Source organism: Salvelinus sp. IW2-2015, linkage group LG14 (genome assembly GCF_002910315.2).
Source record: "Salvelinus sp. IW2-2015 linkage group LG14, ASM291031v2, whole genome shotgun sequence".
Classification (NCBI taxonomy): domain Eukaryota; kingdom Metazoa; phylum Chordata; class Actinopteri; order Salmoniformes; family Salmonidae; genus Salvelinus; species Salvelinus sp. IW2-2015.
Genome location: NC_036854.1, coordinates 47817180 through 47831129, shown reverse-complemented (window position 1 = coordinate 47831129; position 13950 = coordinate 47817180). Strand labels below are relative to the sequence as shown.

The 13950-nt window shown below is 43.5% G+C and overlaps 1 protein-coding gene across 1 annotated transcript in view; it reads right to left on the bottom strand.

The window, feature by feature from the left end:
• Window positions 1-295: 295 nt before the first annotated feature.
• LOC111973483 (cadherin-20-like) overlaps window positions 296-13950 on the bottom strand; it is a 44774-nt gene continuing 31119 nt past the window's right edge. The window contains exons 10-13 of the mRNA XM_024000870.2: window positions 8024-8135; window positions 6730-6847; window positions 3005-3256; window positions 296-2722 (exon numbers count right to left, since the gene is read on the bottom strand). Coding sequence (XP_023856638.1) covers window positions 2193-2722; window positions 3005-3256; window positions 6730-6847; window positions 8024-8135 — 1012 coding nt within the window. The 3' untranslated portion in view covers window positions 296-2192. The remainder of the gene's footprint in view (window positions 2723-3004; window positions 3257-6729; window positions 6848-8023; window positions 8136-13950) is intronic.

The following is a 13950-nucleotide window of genomic DNA, read 5'->3' as shown; positions in this document are numbered from 1 at the left end:
AGTACGCTCTCTCTCCATAGTTATTGCTAAAATACCTGAAGTACTAAAAGTAACTAAACACCTTTATTTTTTTGCTCTCAAAAGCGGATAAGCAAAGCCACGTCGCAGACAAGTACACAGCACTTGACATTTAAAGTAATTTCCCTTTGAGCTAACATCGGCAGCATTTACCATTATTGCGATGCCATTATTGCGAATGTCTGAAAAAAGGTGCGTTGTGTGCAGTGCTTGAAAACAGCACGCATTTCATTGAATCCCAGCCAACTTGGCAACTTGACTTGACGACAGCAAAATGTTTCATTTTCTTATTTTATTACCAAGTATACAACAAATATCTACATTCAAATACCACATACTGTAGCATAACTGACACCACACATATTTCAAGTAGAGTCCACCCAATCAAAAATGATCCAAATTTCCTCCTATTGTTTCACATCATCTTTGATAAAGAAGTCCCTTTGTTTATTTGGCGTCGTTTTGCTGAAATACATTTTCTTCTTCTTTACATTTGGCACTTGAAGAAGCAGATTATCAAAGTTTTCAAAGTCTATGGGACGGGATGCGAGGGTTGAGATCAAGCAACAATGTATGGCAGAGTTGGACTACACCCCTAATCATGGCTGATACCCTGATGAAATGGTTATTTCATAAATCTCCTGTTTGTGTTCATCCAGGTATGTTTGTGATGTTGACTGGGAAGTGGTACTTAGCATCATCAAATCAGTTACTGTAATGTCCCCCAGTCCTGCTGCGGTATCATGGACAGTATATCTCAAAACAAGAGCTTAAAGATTGTTCCTGCATCCCAAATGGAACCCGATTTCTTATATAGTGGGCCTCCCGTGTGGCGCAGCGGTCTAAGGCACTGCATAGCAGTGCTAGAGGCATCACTACAGACCCGGGTTCAATCCCGGGCTGTATCACAACCGTTCGTGATCAGGAGTCCCATAGGGTGGCACACAATTGGCCTAGCGTCAACCAGGTTAGGGGAGGGTTTGGCAAGGGCCGTCATTGTAAATGAGAATTTGTTCTTAACTGACTTGCCTAGTTAAATATAAGAAATAGTGCACCATTTTTGACCAGGGCCCATGTAGGAAATATGGTACCATTTGGGACACACATAATGTCCTGTTGAATGCATGATCATGCTCCTAACCAGCAGCAAAACAACAAAGTGTTCATACTAACAAAATATGGATTGACACATTAAACAAATGAACTTTAAAATCCAAACAGGATTACTGAGTTTACATCTCCCTTACTCTGTCTGAAACAAGACACTGAGAAACACACACAACAGAAATGCAATTAGACGCCATTGAAACATTTATGTTACATGACAACGCTTGATCATATTTTATGCCGATCCCACAACCTTGGGATAACATCCAACACAAGTCCAGTGTTTGTTTGGTTTCCCAAAAATAAGTTATACTAAATATAAGGACAGCATATTAATAAGATACGGCCACATAATGGAGCTACCGGGAATAAATAGCAGTTCTCAAATCAAAATCTCTGCAACAATAACGATAAAACTTTTCATCAAATCATTTACCTTTAAAAAAAATATTGTCACATAGTGGCTTAGAATAAAAAAAACGAAAGCTTTTTTAAATCGTCAAAACAAACTGCCAAAATAAGTCAGCGTTTCAGAGTTTGTTTMTCTCCTGCATACATGTGTATCGGCAGGTAATGTATTCTGAGTTCCACATTTGCCCTTCGCTCCCCTATCTTGTGTTCTTCTGAGGGGAATCGGACGCTTTGGACCAAAGAGCTGCTGGCGCCTGTGGCTAGGGCCTGGGTCGGCCACGGGAGGTAACTAACATGTGCTTTGAAGCCCTTTGCTTTGAGGGTCTTGTTGTGCTAGCTGTCTGTCAGTCAGTCAGTCCAGGCTCCTCTAAGCCTCTTCCTATGTATGGGGAGGGATTGTGATGGTAGCTAGGAAGCTACACGGCTCCAAGGCTGTGGAGAACAGGCGATGCTTAGCTGTGTATTCGCGAGTGCTACAGTTATAGGGCGAGCACAGCTTTCAAACTCTCAGTTTCTCTCTCTCTCTAGTCCTGTGTCTCTTTGTTTCAGCCTCTCAATTTGTCACCGTTTCAGTCATTGTCTCTCCATGTCTCTATTTCTTCTCTTTCTCTAAGCTGTGTGTATGTAGTGGGGAGTCTCTCGTTCCTTCCTCCCCTCTACCACATGGGAGGGTTGTTCGTCTCTAGAACCCCGTACATCTCTGCCAGTTTCTTAAATCTGGGCCCCCAGTCATTGAGATAGTCATACTCATGATCAGTATTGGAGCACCCAGACTGCAGCGAGCTCAGGGACTCGGCCACCGATCCCTCCCCCTCGTAGGCGTACGTCTGCAGGGAGTCGTAAGGCGGGGCGCAGGGGTTCAGATCCGTCTCCAGGAGCTTGGCTAGCACATACCCCTGGACGTTGCTGTCTCCACCACCACAACCGCTACCCGGCCCGCCTACTGATGCTAAGGGAACGTAACGCGACAGGCTCTCAATCTCAGGCAGCATGTCCTGACGTTGCTTCCCCACTAGGTGGGCCTCGCGGGGGTTCCACATGGCAGCGATGTCGAAGGCCTCGGTGTCCTCTTCTCCGCCCCCCTCGTCATCGTAGCGGACAATGTTCTCGTGGACGTTGTCTTCCTCATCGTGCAGGTAGGGCTTCTTACGGTGGCTCTGGAGGGACAACATGAGCAGGACCATCACTAGAGGAGAGAAAAGAGACATGGTCAAATACAACAGAAACCGGAACTATGGGAGATTATTAATGGTTGCTTTAGTGAATTTAGTGACTTGATTTACCGGACTAAGACATTCAAAAGAAGAAGCATAGATACGGTAAAAGAGGGTTTGTCTAGATTMGAATCTGATGTTCTGTATATAAATACAATATGAATATACAGTAGCTTATGAAGTAAGATTAAAGCAGATCAACAGTGTAGAAAATCATTCCATAGAAGAAAAACAAGAACCAGATCATGACCTACCGAGCAGGACGAAGATACATGCCAGTATGGCGATGAGCGCCCCTCTGCTCAGACTAGCCGGGAGGTGGTAGGCCTCAGCATTACAGGACATAACGTTGCCCTCCACATCGCAGCTACACACACGGATGGTCAGGGTGCTGGTGCTGGTCTGGACCGGCTGCTCTCCATCTGAGATGAAGATAGGAAGGTAGTAGACTGACTGATCCTGCTGAGACCAGCCCCCACGACGCGTCAGGATCCATGCTGTGTTGTCTAAATCAGGGACAGAGAGAGAAGCCTGGTTTGATACAGTATGTCATATGATACATCATTATTAATATCCAGGTGTTGTCTGCAATAGGACAGAGAAAGCGAGGCCTGGTTAAGTGTCTTCAAAAATAATTCATACCCCTTGACTTATTCCACATTTTGTTGTGTTAGTCTGAATTCAAAATGCATTAAATATGTTTTTTCTTACTCATCTACACACAATACCACATAATGACGAAGTGAAAAAATGTTTTTAGAAATTGTTGCAAATTGATTGAAAATAAATTACAGAACTCTCATTTACATATGTAAATACTTTTTAGAAGCAACTTTGACAGTGATTACAGCTGTGAGTCTTTCTGGGTAAGTCTCTAAGAGTTTTCCACAACTGGTTTGTGCAATATTTGCCCATTATTCATTTCAAAATTCTTCAAACTCTGTCAAATGTGTTGTTAATCATTGCCAGACAATCATTTTCAGGTCTTACCATAGATTTTCAAGTAGATTTAAGTCAAAACTATAACTCGGTCACTCAGGAACATGCACRGTCTTCTTGGTAAAGCAACTCGTGTAGATTTGGCCTTCTGTTTTAGGTTATTGTTCAGCTGAAAGGTGAATTCATCTCCCAGTGTCTGGTGGAAATCAGTCTTTGGCAATTTTTAGGYCTTCCTCTGACACAGCCTGGTAAATAAGTCCTGGATGGAAGGAAGCTTGGCCTCAGTAATGTACTGGGCAGTACGCACTACCCTCTGTAGTGCCTTGCGGTCGGGGGCCGAGCAGTTGCTATACCATTATTGCACACAGAGTGAGTCCATGCAACTTTTTATGTGACTTATTAAGCATATTTTAGGCTTGTAATAACAAAGGGGTTGAATAATTATTAAGACATTTCAGCTTTTCATTTTTTATTAATTTGTAAAAAAAAAAAAACATGAATGCCATTATGTGGTATTGTGTGTAGGCCAGTGACAAAGAAATCTCAGTTGAATGAATTTTAAATACAACAAAATGTGGGAAAATTCAAGAGCTGTGAATAGGCACTGCATAACCGGGGATCCCTTTTGTGAAAGCATATTCATCAGGGACCACCTTATAACTCYAGTGAGATAAACATAGCATACACAGAGTTTTACTATGTTTTTGCAGTGCAAGTCTCGGGCCCTGGGAAGGAACATTTTAAAGACCGACCTCTTGGCATCGGAGAGAACATTTTGAGGTTTTGAAGCAAATTTCCTGGAAGTCTACACATTTTGTCATGGGGCAGAGAGAAAACTCTGTTTAAAGCTATAGTCCTTAATTGAAACAATAACAAAGTATATATACAGTACCAGTCAAARGTTTGGATAAACCTACTAATTTCAGGGTTTTTCTTTATTTTTACTATTTTCTACATTGTAGAATAATTGTGAAGACATCAACACTATGAAAAAACACAAATGGAATCATGTAGTAACCAAAAAAGTGTATGAAAAATATATTTGAGATTCTTCAAAGTTGCCTTGATGACAGCTTTGCACACTCTTGGCATTCTCTCAACCAGCTTCYTGAGGTAGTTACCTGGAATGCATTTCAATTAATAGATGTGCCTTGTTAACTTCTCTAGGATAGGGGGCAGCATTTTCACTTTTGGATATGCATGCCCAATTTCAACTTCCTTCTACTCATCCCCAGAATATAATATATGCATATTATTAATAGATTTGGATAGAAAACACTTTAGTTTCTAAAACTGTTTGAATCATGTATGTGAGTATAACAGAACTTATGTAGCAGGSAAAACCCCGAGGACTAACCATTCAGATTTTCTTTTTTTGGTCACTGTCTGTTCAATGAGTTTTCATTGGGATACTAGATTTCTAATCAACCTGTTTGCAGTTCCTACCGCTTCCACTGGATGTCACCAGTCGTTGGAAATCCCACATWTCCCAGAGAGGTTAAAAGTTAATTTGTCAAARTTCTTTACTTCTTAATGCATTTGAGCCAATCAGTTGTATTGTGACAAGAGAGGGGTGGTATACAGAAGATAGCCCTATTTGGTAAAAGACCAAGTCCATATTATGGCAAGAACAGCTCAAATAAGGCTGGAGAAATGACAGTCCATCATTACTTTAAGYTATGAAAGTCAGTTAATCTGGAAAATGAAGAAACTTTCAAAGTTCTTGACAAGTGCAGTCACAAAAACCTTCAAGCTCTATGATGAAACTGGCTCTCATGAGGACCGCCACAGGAAATGAACACTCAGAGTTACCTCTGCTGCAGAGGATAAGTTCATTAGAGTTAACTGCACCTCATATTGCAGCCCAAATAAATGCTGTCACAAGTAACAGACACATCTCAACATCAACTGTTCAGAGGAGACTGCGTGAATCAGGCCTTCATGGTCAAATTGCTGCAAAGAAACCACTACTAAAGGACACCAATAATAAGAAGAGACTTGCTTGGGCCAAGAAACACAAGCAATGGACATTAGACCGGTGGAAATCTGTTCTTTGGTCTGATGAGTCCACATTTGAGATTTTTGGTTCCAACCKCCGTGTCTTTGTGAGACGCAGAGTAGGTGAACGGATGATCTCCGCATTTGTGGTTCCACCGTGAAGCATGGAGGAGGTGGTGTGATGGTGCTTTGCTCTTGACACTGTCTGTGATTTATTTAGAATTCAAGGCATGCTTGACCAGCATGGCTACGACAGCATTCTGCAGCGATACACCATCCCATCTGGTTTGAGCTTAGTGGGACTYTGATTTGTTTTTCAACAGGACAATGGCCCAACACCTCCAGGCTGTGTAAGGATTATTTGACCAAGAAGGAGAGTGATGGAATGCTGCATTAGATGACCTGGCCTCCACAATCCCCCGACCTCAACCCAATTAAGATGGTTTGAGATGAGTTGGACCCCAGAGTGAAGGAAAAACAGCCAACAATTGCTCAGCATATGTGGGAACTCCTTCAAGACTGTTGGGAAAGCATTCCAGGTGAAGCTGGTTGAGAGAATGCCAAGAGTGTGCAAAGCTGTCATCAAGGCAAAGGGTGGGTACTTTGAAGAATACAAAATATATATAATATATTTTGATATGTTTAACACTTTTTGGTTACTACATAATTCCATTTGTTATTTCATGGTTTTGATGTCTTCACTATTATTCTGCAATGTAGAAAATAGTAAAATAATAAAGAAAAATCCTTGAATGAGTAGGTGTGTCCAAACTTTTGACTGGTACTGTATATATATGTTTTTTATCTGGTCTGCAGATCCCACTTTGAGAACCCCCTGTTATATAAAGCAGAGAGATCTGCCACACATACAACAAGGTAGCTGTAATTATAGCCGCAAAAGACTGTGTTAGACAAATATTGCTGAATTGGCTTAGCAGTTGACGACAAATAATACCCACAAAAAAAGGTGATACATCGTGCAAAAATCTGTGTCCAGGAAGTCATGTGGGTTTACTGCTGTATAAAAAAAATATTTATTTACCTTGGTTGTCTCTAAGGGTGAAGTTGGGGTTGTTAGCTGCCTCTAGGGCCAGGCTGTAGTAGAAGTGATGACCTCCCAGAGGATCATCTGCGTCTACTGCCGTCACTGTCTGAATCAGCTGAGGTCACCGGACAATCAGACAACAGCCAGGGGAGGGGCGAGAGAGACAGTCAGGTCAGTAACCCTGAGACAGGTTGTGAGTGAAACTGACATAGCACAGAAATTCAAATTATGCACATATTTTGCACATATTTTGCTGCAGTATGTCATCATTTTGAGTTATTCTTCATATGATAATATTACAGGTCTGAAAAAAAATGGTTAGTGGTCTGCCTCTGTCCAGGTCCTACCTGTGTATTTACAGTGGGGCAAAAAAGTATTTAGTCAGCTACCAATTGTGCAAGTTCTCCCACTTCAAAAGATGAGAGAGGCCTGTAATTTTCATCATAGGTGCACTTCAACTATGACAGACAAAATTAGAAGAAGAAAACATTTAAGCAGGGGGACACGTCTGGCACTGTAGGATTTGAGTCCCTGGCGGCGTAGTGTGTTACTGATGGTAGGCTTTGTTACTTTGGTCCCAGCTCTCTGCAGGTCATTCACTAGGTCCCCCCGTGTGGTTCTGGGATTTTTGCTCACCGTTCTTGTGAATAATTTTGACCCCACGGGTGAGATCTTGCGTGGAGCCCCAGATCGAGGGAGATTATCAGTGTGTTGTATGTCTTCCATTTCCTAATAATTGCTTCCACAGTTGATTTCTTCAAACCAAGCTGCTTACCTATTGCAGATTCAGTCTTCCCAGCCGGGTCAGGTCTACAATTTTGTTTCTGGTGTCCTTTGACAGCTCTGTGCTTGGCCATAGTGGAGTTTGGAGTGTGACTGTTTGAGGTTGTGGACAGGTGTCTTTTATACTGATAACAAGTTCAAACAGGTGCCATTAATACAGGTAACGAGTGGAGGACAGAGGAGCCTCTTAAAGAAGAAGTTACAGGTCTGTGAGAGCCAGAAATCTTGCTTGTTTGTAGGTGACCAAATACTTATTTTCCACCATAATTGCAAATAAATTCATAAAAAATCCTACAATGTGATTTCTGATTTTTTTTTCTCATTTTGTCTGTCATAGTTGAAGTGTACCTATGATGAAAATTACAGGCCTCTCTCATCTTTTAAGTTGGAGAACTTGCACATTGGTGGCTGACTAAATACGTTTTTGCCCCACTGTATGTGTGTGTGTTTGCATGTGTGTGTATGAAGGTGTGTGTGTATCTATGAAAGTGTGTGTGTGCCTCTGTACCTGTCCAGCATTGGCCCTCTCACAGACAAAGGCTTCAAAGTACTGTGTCAGCAACGGAGGGTTTATATTCACGTCCAGAATCTTCACGGCTACAGACACACTCCCGATCATCCTGGGTTATCTGGAATATACACGCACACACAATCTGTATAAGACATGCATGCACACACACAAAATACTGTATAAGACATGCATGCATGCACTCACACGCACGCATGCACCACACACACACATTACTGTATAAGACATACGTAAATATTACTGTACACTGTAAAGCCCCGTTTTTTGCTCAAATACTTCCTGTAAGTTGAACTCAAAGTCAATGAAGAGTCATTATTACTTAAAATGTGTATGTGTACTGACTCAAAACTAAATAAGAAGTCACATCAACTAAAAGTTTTAAAGTTAAGAAAACAAAAAACCTTTTCCCAGCATGTGCTGGCTTTTGGAATTGTTTTTAAGTAACTGTACACAGATATATTAAGTGCAACAGGGATTCATTACTCACTCCACAGTGAATCGGTGTTAATTTCATCAACAAAAAAAAGAGTGACAAAATATTGTCAAACACCTGTTTTCAGTGGGAATTGACGAGCCTGTAACTGACTACAGTAAATAGACCCAGAAAAAAACTAAAACTAAACAAAAAAATAAAACAATTTCAGTTGACGAAAATTACTACTAAGAGGACTGGGACAAGAGTTTTTGGAGAGATTGATAGGTTTTCAGTGATAAGCACAATTAAAATTAGCAGAGTCTTGTCAGCAGTGGGAAGGAAGCGCCACACCCAGTACAACACAGCCTACATCAGCTACCTATCAGCAGCTACACACAGCCGTACATAGACCGCGCAAACTGAACTTATAGGGGGGTCCGGGTGGGCCTCTACCCTCAGTGGTGGCTCTGGCTCTGCTCCTCCGCCTTTGTAGAGCTATATGTGTCAATGCCGGAGACCCCAGCGCGGGGTCCGTCGCTGGAGACCCTGCTGCGGGACCGTCGCTGGAGACCGCGTGCTGGGACCGTCGATGGAGTCTCCGGACTGGGATTATCGCTGGAGGCTTCGGAATGTGACCGCCGTTGGAGGTTCCGAATGTGCCCATCGTGGAGGTTCCGGACTGTGCCCGTCGTTGGAGGTTCCGGACTTGTGGCCCGTCGTTGAGGTTCCGGACTGTGGCCCGTCGTTGGAGGTTCCGGACTGTGGCCGTCGTTGGAGCCGGACTGGGTAACGTTGCCGGAAGCTCTGGACTGGGTAACGTCGCCGAAGCTCTGGACTGGTAACGTCGCAAGCTCTGGACTGGGTAACGTCGCCGGAAGCTCTGGACGGTAGCGTCGCAAGCGATGGGAACGTCGCCGAAGCTCTGGACTGGTAACGTCGCCGGAAGCTCTGGACTGGGTAACGTCGCCGAGAGCTCTGGACTGGGTAACGTCGCCGGAAGCTCTGGACTGGGTAACGTCGCCGGAAGCTCTGACTGGGTACTGAGTCGCCGGAAGCTCTGGACTGGGTACTGTCGCCGGAAGCTCTGGATCTGGGTACTGTTGTCGGAAGCTTTTGACTATGGAAGCGCACTGGAAGCCTGATGCGTGGTACCGGGCTGAGGACACGCACCTCAGGGCGAGTGCGGGGAAGAGGCACAGGCCGTACTGGACTGTGGAGACGCACTGGAGGCCTGGTGCGTGGTGCCGGAACTGGTGGTACCGGGCTAGGGCACCGCACCTCTGGGCGAGTGCGGGAAGGAGGCACAGGATACACTGGGCCGTGGAGACGCATGGAGATCCGGAACGTAGAGCTGGCTCAATACGTCCTGGCTGGATGCCCATTCTAGCCCGGCAAATGCGAGGAGCTGGAATAGGGCGCACCGGGCTAAGAATGCGAACTGGAGACACCGTACGCATCTCTGCATAACACGGTACCTGACCAGTTACACACTCCCCACGGTAAGCACGAGGAGTTGGCTCCCCCCCCCCCAAAAATGTCTTGGGGCTGCCTCTCGGGCTTCCGTGCTAGCCGTGTCCCCTCATATCGTCGCCGTTCCTCCTGCGCTGTTTCTACCTGCCTCCATGGCAGAGTCCTGTCCCCTCTGTACTTCTCTTCGTAGTATCGCTGTTCCGCCTTCGCTTCCCCTATTTCCTCCTTAGAAAGGCGAATACTCCCCCGGCTGCATCCAGGGTCCTGCTCCATCCAGTATTTCTTCCCAGGTCCAATTCTCCACAAAGCGCTGTTCCTCCTTTTCACGCTGCTTGGTCCTTTTTTGGTGGGTTCTTCTGTCACGTTCGTCGTATTGATGAGACCAAGGCGCAGCGTGATGCATACATTCTTCTTTTAATGAAGAACGAACACTGAACAAACAAACGTGAAGCTATATAAAACGAGTGCTGACAGGCAACTACACATAGACAAGAACCCACGAAACCAAAATGGAAAATGGCAAACTAAATAGGATCCCCAATCAGAGACAACGATAAACAGCTGCCTCTGATTGGGAACCAATTCAGGCCACCATAGACCAACATAAGTCGATTGCGCCAACTAAACAGACTTTTTTGGGATATAAAGAAGGATTTTATCTAACAAAACGACCATGCATGTTGTAGCTGGGACCCTTTGGATTGCAAATCAGAGGAAAATTTTCAAAAAGTAAGTGATTATTTACTCGCTATTTGTGATTTTATGAAGCCTGTGCTGGTGCCATCCTCAATCAATCGCATGGCATGCTTTCGCTGTAAAGCCTATTGTAAATCAGACAATGCACTTAGATTAACAAATTTAAGCTTTTAACCAATATAAGACACTTGTATGTACCTAGGTGTTTAATATCCATAGTTTTTACGATTATTTATTTGAATTGCTCGCCCTCCAATTTCACCGGAAATTGTCGACCGGTGTCCCGCTGACGGGACACCTAGCCCTAAGGGTGCCTAGCCCGAACCATGAAAAACATCCCCAGACCATTATTCCTCCTCCAGCCAAACTTTACAGTTGGCACTATGCATTCGGGCAGGTAGCGTTCTCCTGGCATCCACCAAACCTAGATTCGTCTGTTGGACTGCCAGATGGTGAAGCGTGATTCATCCCTCCAAAGAATGCATTTCCACTGCTCCAGAGTCCAATGGCGGTGGTGGGCTTTACAACCACTCCAGCCGCACTTGCATTGCGCTATGGTGATCTTAGCCTTGTGTGCTGTCAGACAGGCAAACCCATTCATGAAGCTGCCGACGAACAGTTATTGTCCTGAAGTTGCTTCCAGAAGCAGTTTGGAACTTGGTAGTGAGTGTAGCAACCGAGGACAGACAATTTTTTACACGTTACGCCCTTCAGCACTAGGCAGTCCCGTTCTGTGAGCTTGTGTGGCCTACCACTTTGCGGCTCAGTCGTACTTGCGCCTAGACGTTTCCACTTCACAAATAAAGCACATACACTGAGGCAGCTCTAGCAGGGCAGAAATCTGACGAACTGCCACGTTGAAAGTCACTGAGCTCTTCATTAAGGTAATTCTACTGCCAATGTTTGTAAACTTACAGGACTGTGTGCTCAATTTTACACACCTGTCAGCAACGGGTGTGGCTGAAAATAGCCGAATCCACTAATTTGAAGGGGTCCACAATCATCTATATATATATATTTATATAATATTTATTATATATATATATATATATAATATATATATATATATATATATATATATATATATATATAACTATATAATAATTATATATAGTGTATTCTACGCTCCCGAGTGGCACAGCAGTCTAAGGCACTGCATTTCAGTGCAAGAGTGTCACTAGAGTCCCTGGTTCGAATCAGGCTGTATCACATTCGGCCGTGATTGGAGCCCATAATGGCGGCGCACAATTGACCCGTGTCGTCCGGGTTTATCAGGGTAGGCCGTCTTTGTAATTAAGAATTAGTTCTAACTACTCTTGCCTAGTTAAATAAAAATATATGATACACACTATATAGATATATAATATTATACTACAATTCTTATATACAGTGGGGAGAAGAAGTATTTGATACACTGCCGATTTTGCAGGTTTTCCTACTTACAAAGCATAGTGAAGGTCTGTAATTTTTATCATAGGTACACTTCAACTATGAGAGAACGGAATTCTGAAAACAAAAATCAGAAAATCACATTGTGATCTGATTTTTAAGTATTAATTTGCATTTTTATTGCATGAACTAAGTATTTGATACATCAAAAAGCAAAGAACTTAATATTTGGTACAAAACCTTTGTTTGCAATTACAGAGATCATACGTTTCCTGTAGCTTCTTGACTAGGTTTGCACACACTGCAGCAGGGATTTGGCCCACTCTCCCTACAGATCTTTCCAGATCCTTCAGGTTTCGGGGCTGTCCGCTGGGCAATACGGACTTTCAGCTCCCTCCAAAGATTTTCTATTGGGTTCAGGTCTGGAGACTGGCATAGGCCACTCCAGGACCTTGAGATGCTTCTTACGGAGCCACTCCTTAGTTGCCATGGCTGTGTGTTTCGTGTCGTTGTCATGCTGGAAGACCCAGCCACGACCCATCTTCAATGCTCTTACTGAGGGAAGGAGGTTGTTGGCCAAGATCTCGCAGATACATGGCCCATCCATCCTCCCCTCAATAGGTGCAGTCGTCCTGTCCCCTTTGCAGAAAAGCATTCCCAAAGAATGATGTTCCACCTCCATGCTTCACGGTTGGGATGGTGTTCTTGGGGTTGTACTCATACTTCTTCTTCCTCCAAACACGGCGAGTGGAGTTAGACAAAAAGCCTTATTTTTGTCTCATCAGACACATGACCTTTCTCCCATTCTCTCTGGATCATCCAGATGGTCATTGGCAACTTCAGACAGGCTGGACATGCACTGGCTTAAGCAGGGGACCTTTGCGTGCGCTGCAGGATTTTAATCCATGACGGCGTAGTGTGTTACTAATGGTTTTCTTGAGACTGTGTCCAGCTCTCTTAGGTCATTGACCAGGTCCTGCCGTGTAGTTCTGGGCTGATCCTCACTTCTCATGATCATTGAATGCCCCACGAGGTGAAATCTTGCATGGAGCCCCAGACGAGGGTGGATTGACCGTCATCTTGAACTTCTTCCATTTTCTAATAATGCGCAACAGTTGTTTCCTTCTCACCAAGCTGCTTGCTATTGTCCTGTAGCCCATCCCAGCCTTGTGCAGGTCTACAATTTTATCCCTGATGTCTTACACAGCTCTCTGGTCTTGGCCATTGTGGAGAGGTTGGAATCTGTTTGATTGAGTGTGTGGACAGGTGTCTTTTATACAGGTAACGAGTTCAAACAGGTGCAGTTAATACAGGTAATGAGTGGAGAACAGGAGGGCTTCTTAAAGAAAAACTAACAGGTCTGTGAGAGCCGGAATTCTTACTGGTTGGTAGGTTCAAATACTTATGTCATGCAATAAAATGCAAATTAATTATTTAAAATCATTACAATGTGATTTTCTGGATTTTGTTTTAGATTTCGTCTCTCACAGTTGAAGTGTACCTATGAAAAAATTACAGACCTCTACATGCTTTGTAAGTAGAAACCTGCAAAATCGGCAGGTGTATCAAATACTTGTTCTCCCCTGTTGTTTGTCATATTTCTGCTGTTGGGAAGAGATATAGGATTTTATGATATATGTTGGTAGGACAAGTCTATGTATTAGTGCAAATGGCAGGATTTATGTTACTATAGGTTAATGAGGCAATACAAATGTCAAAGGCATTTAGTGACTAAAATGGCACATGTTTCTTTTCTTCATTTTGACAAGAGACTAAAACATTGTTTGAATGACAAAAATATGATTTCATGATATTTAAGTCAAAAAGACTAAGACTAGATAAATAAGAAAATAAAAAAAGACTGCAAATGAACACTCCAGCGAATCCTGCTGAGCAGTCAACTCTGCCTTCTTTCTCTTCTTTTATCGTACCTCAT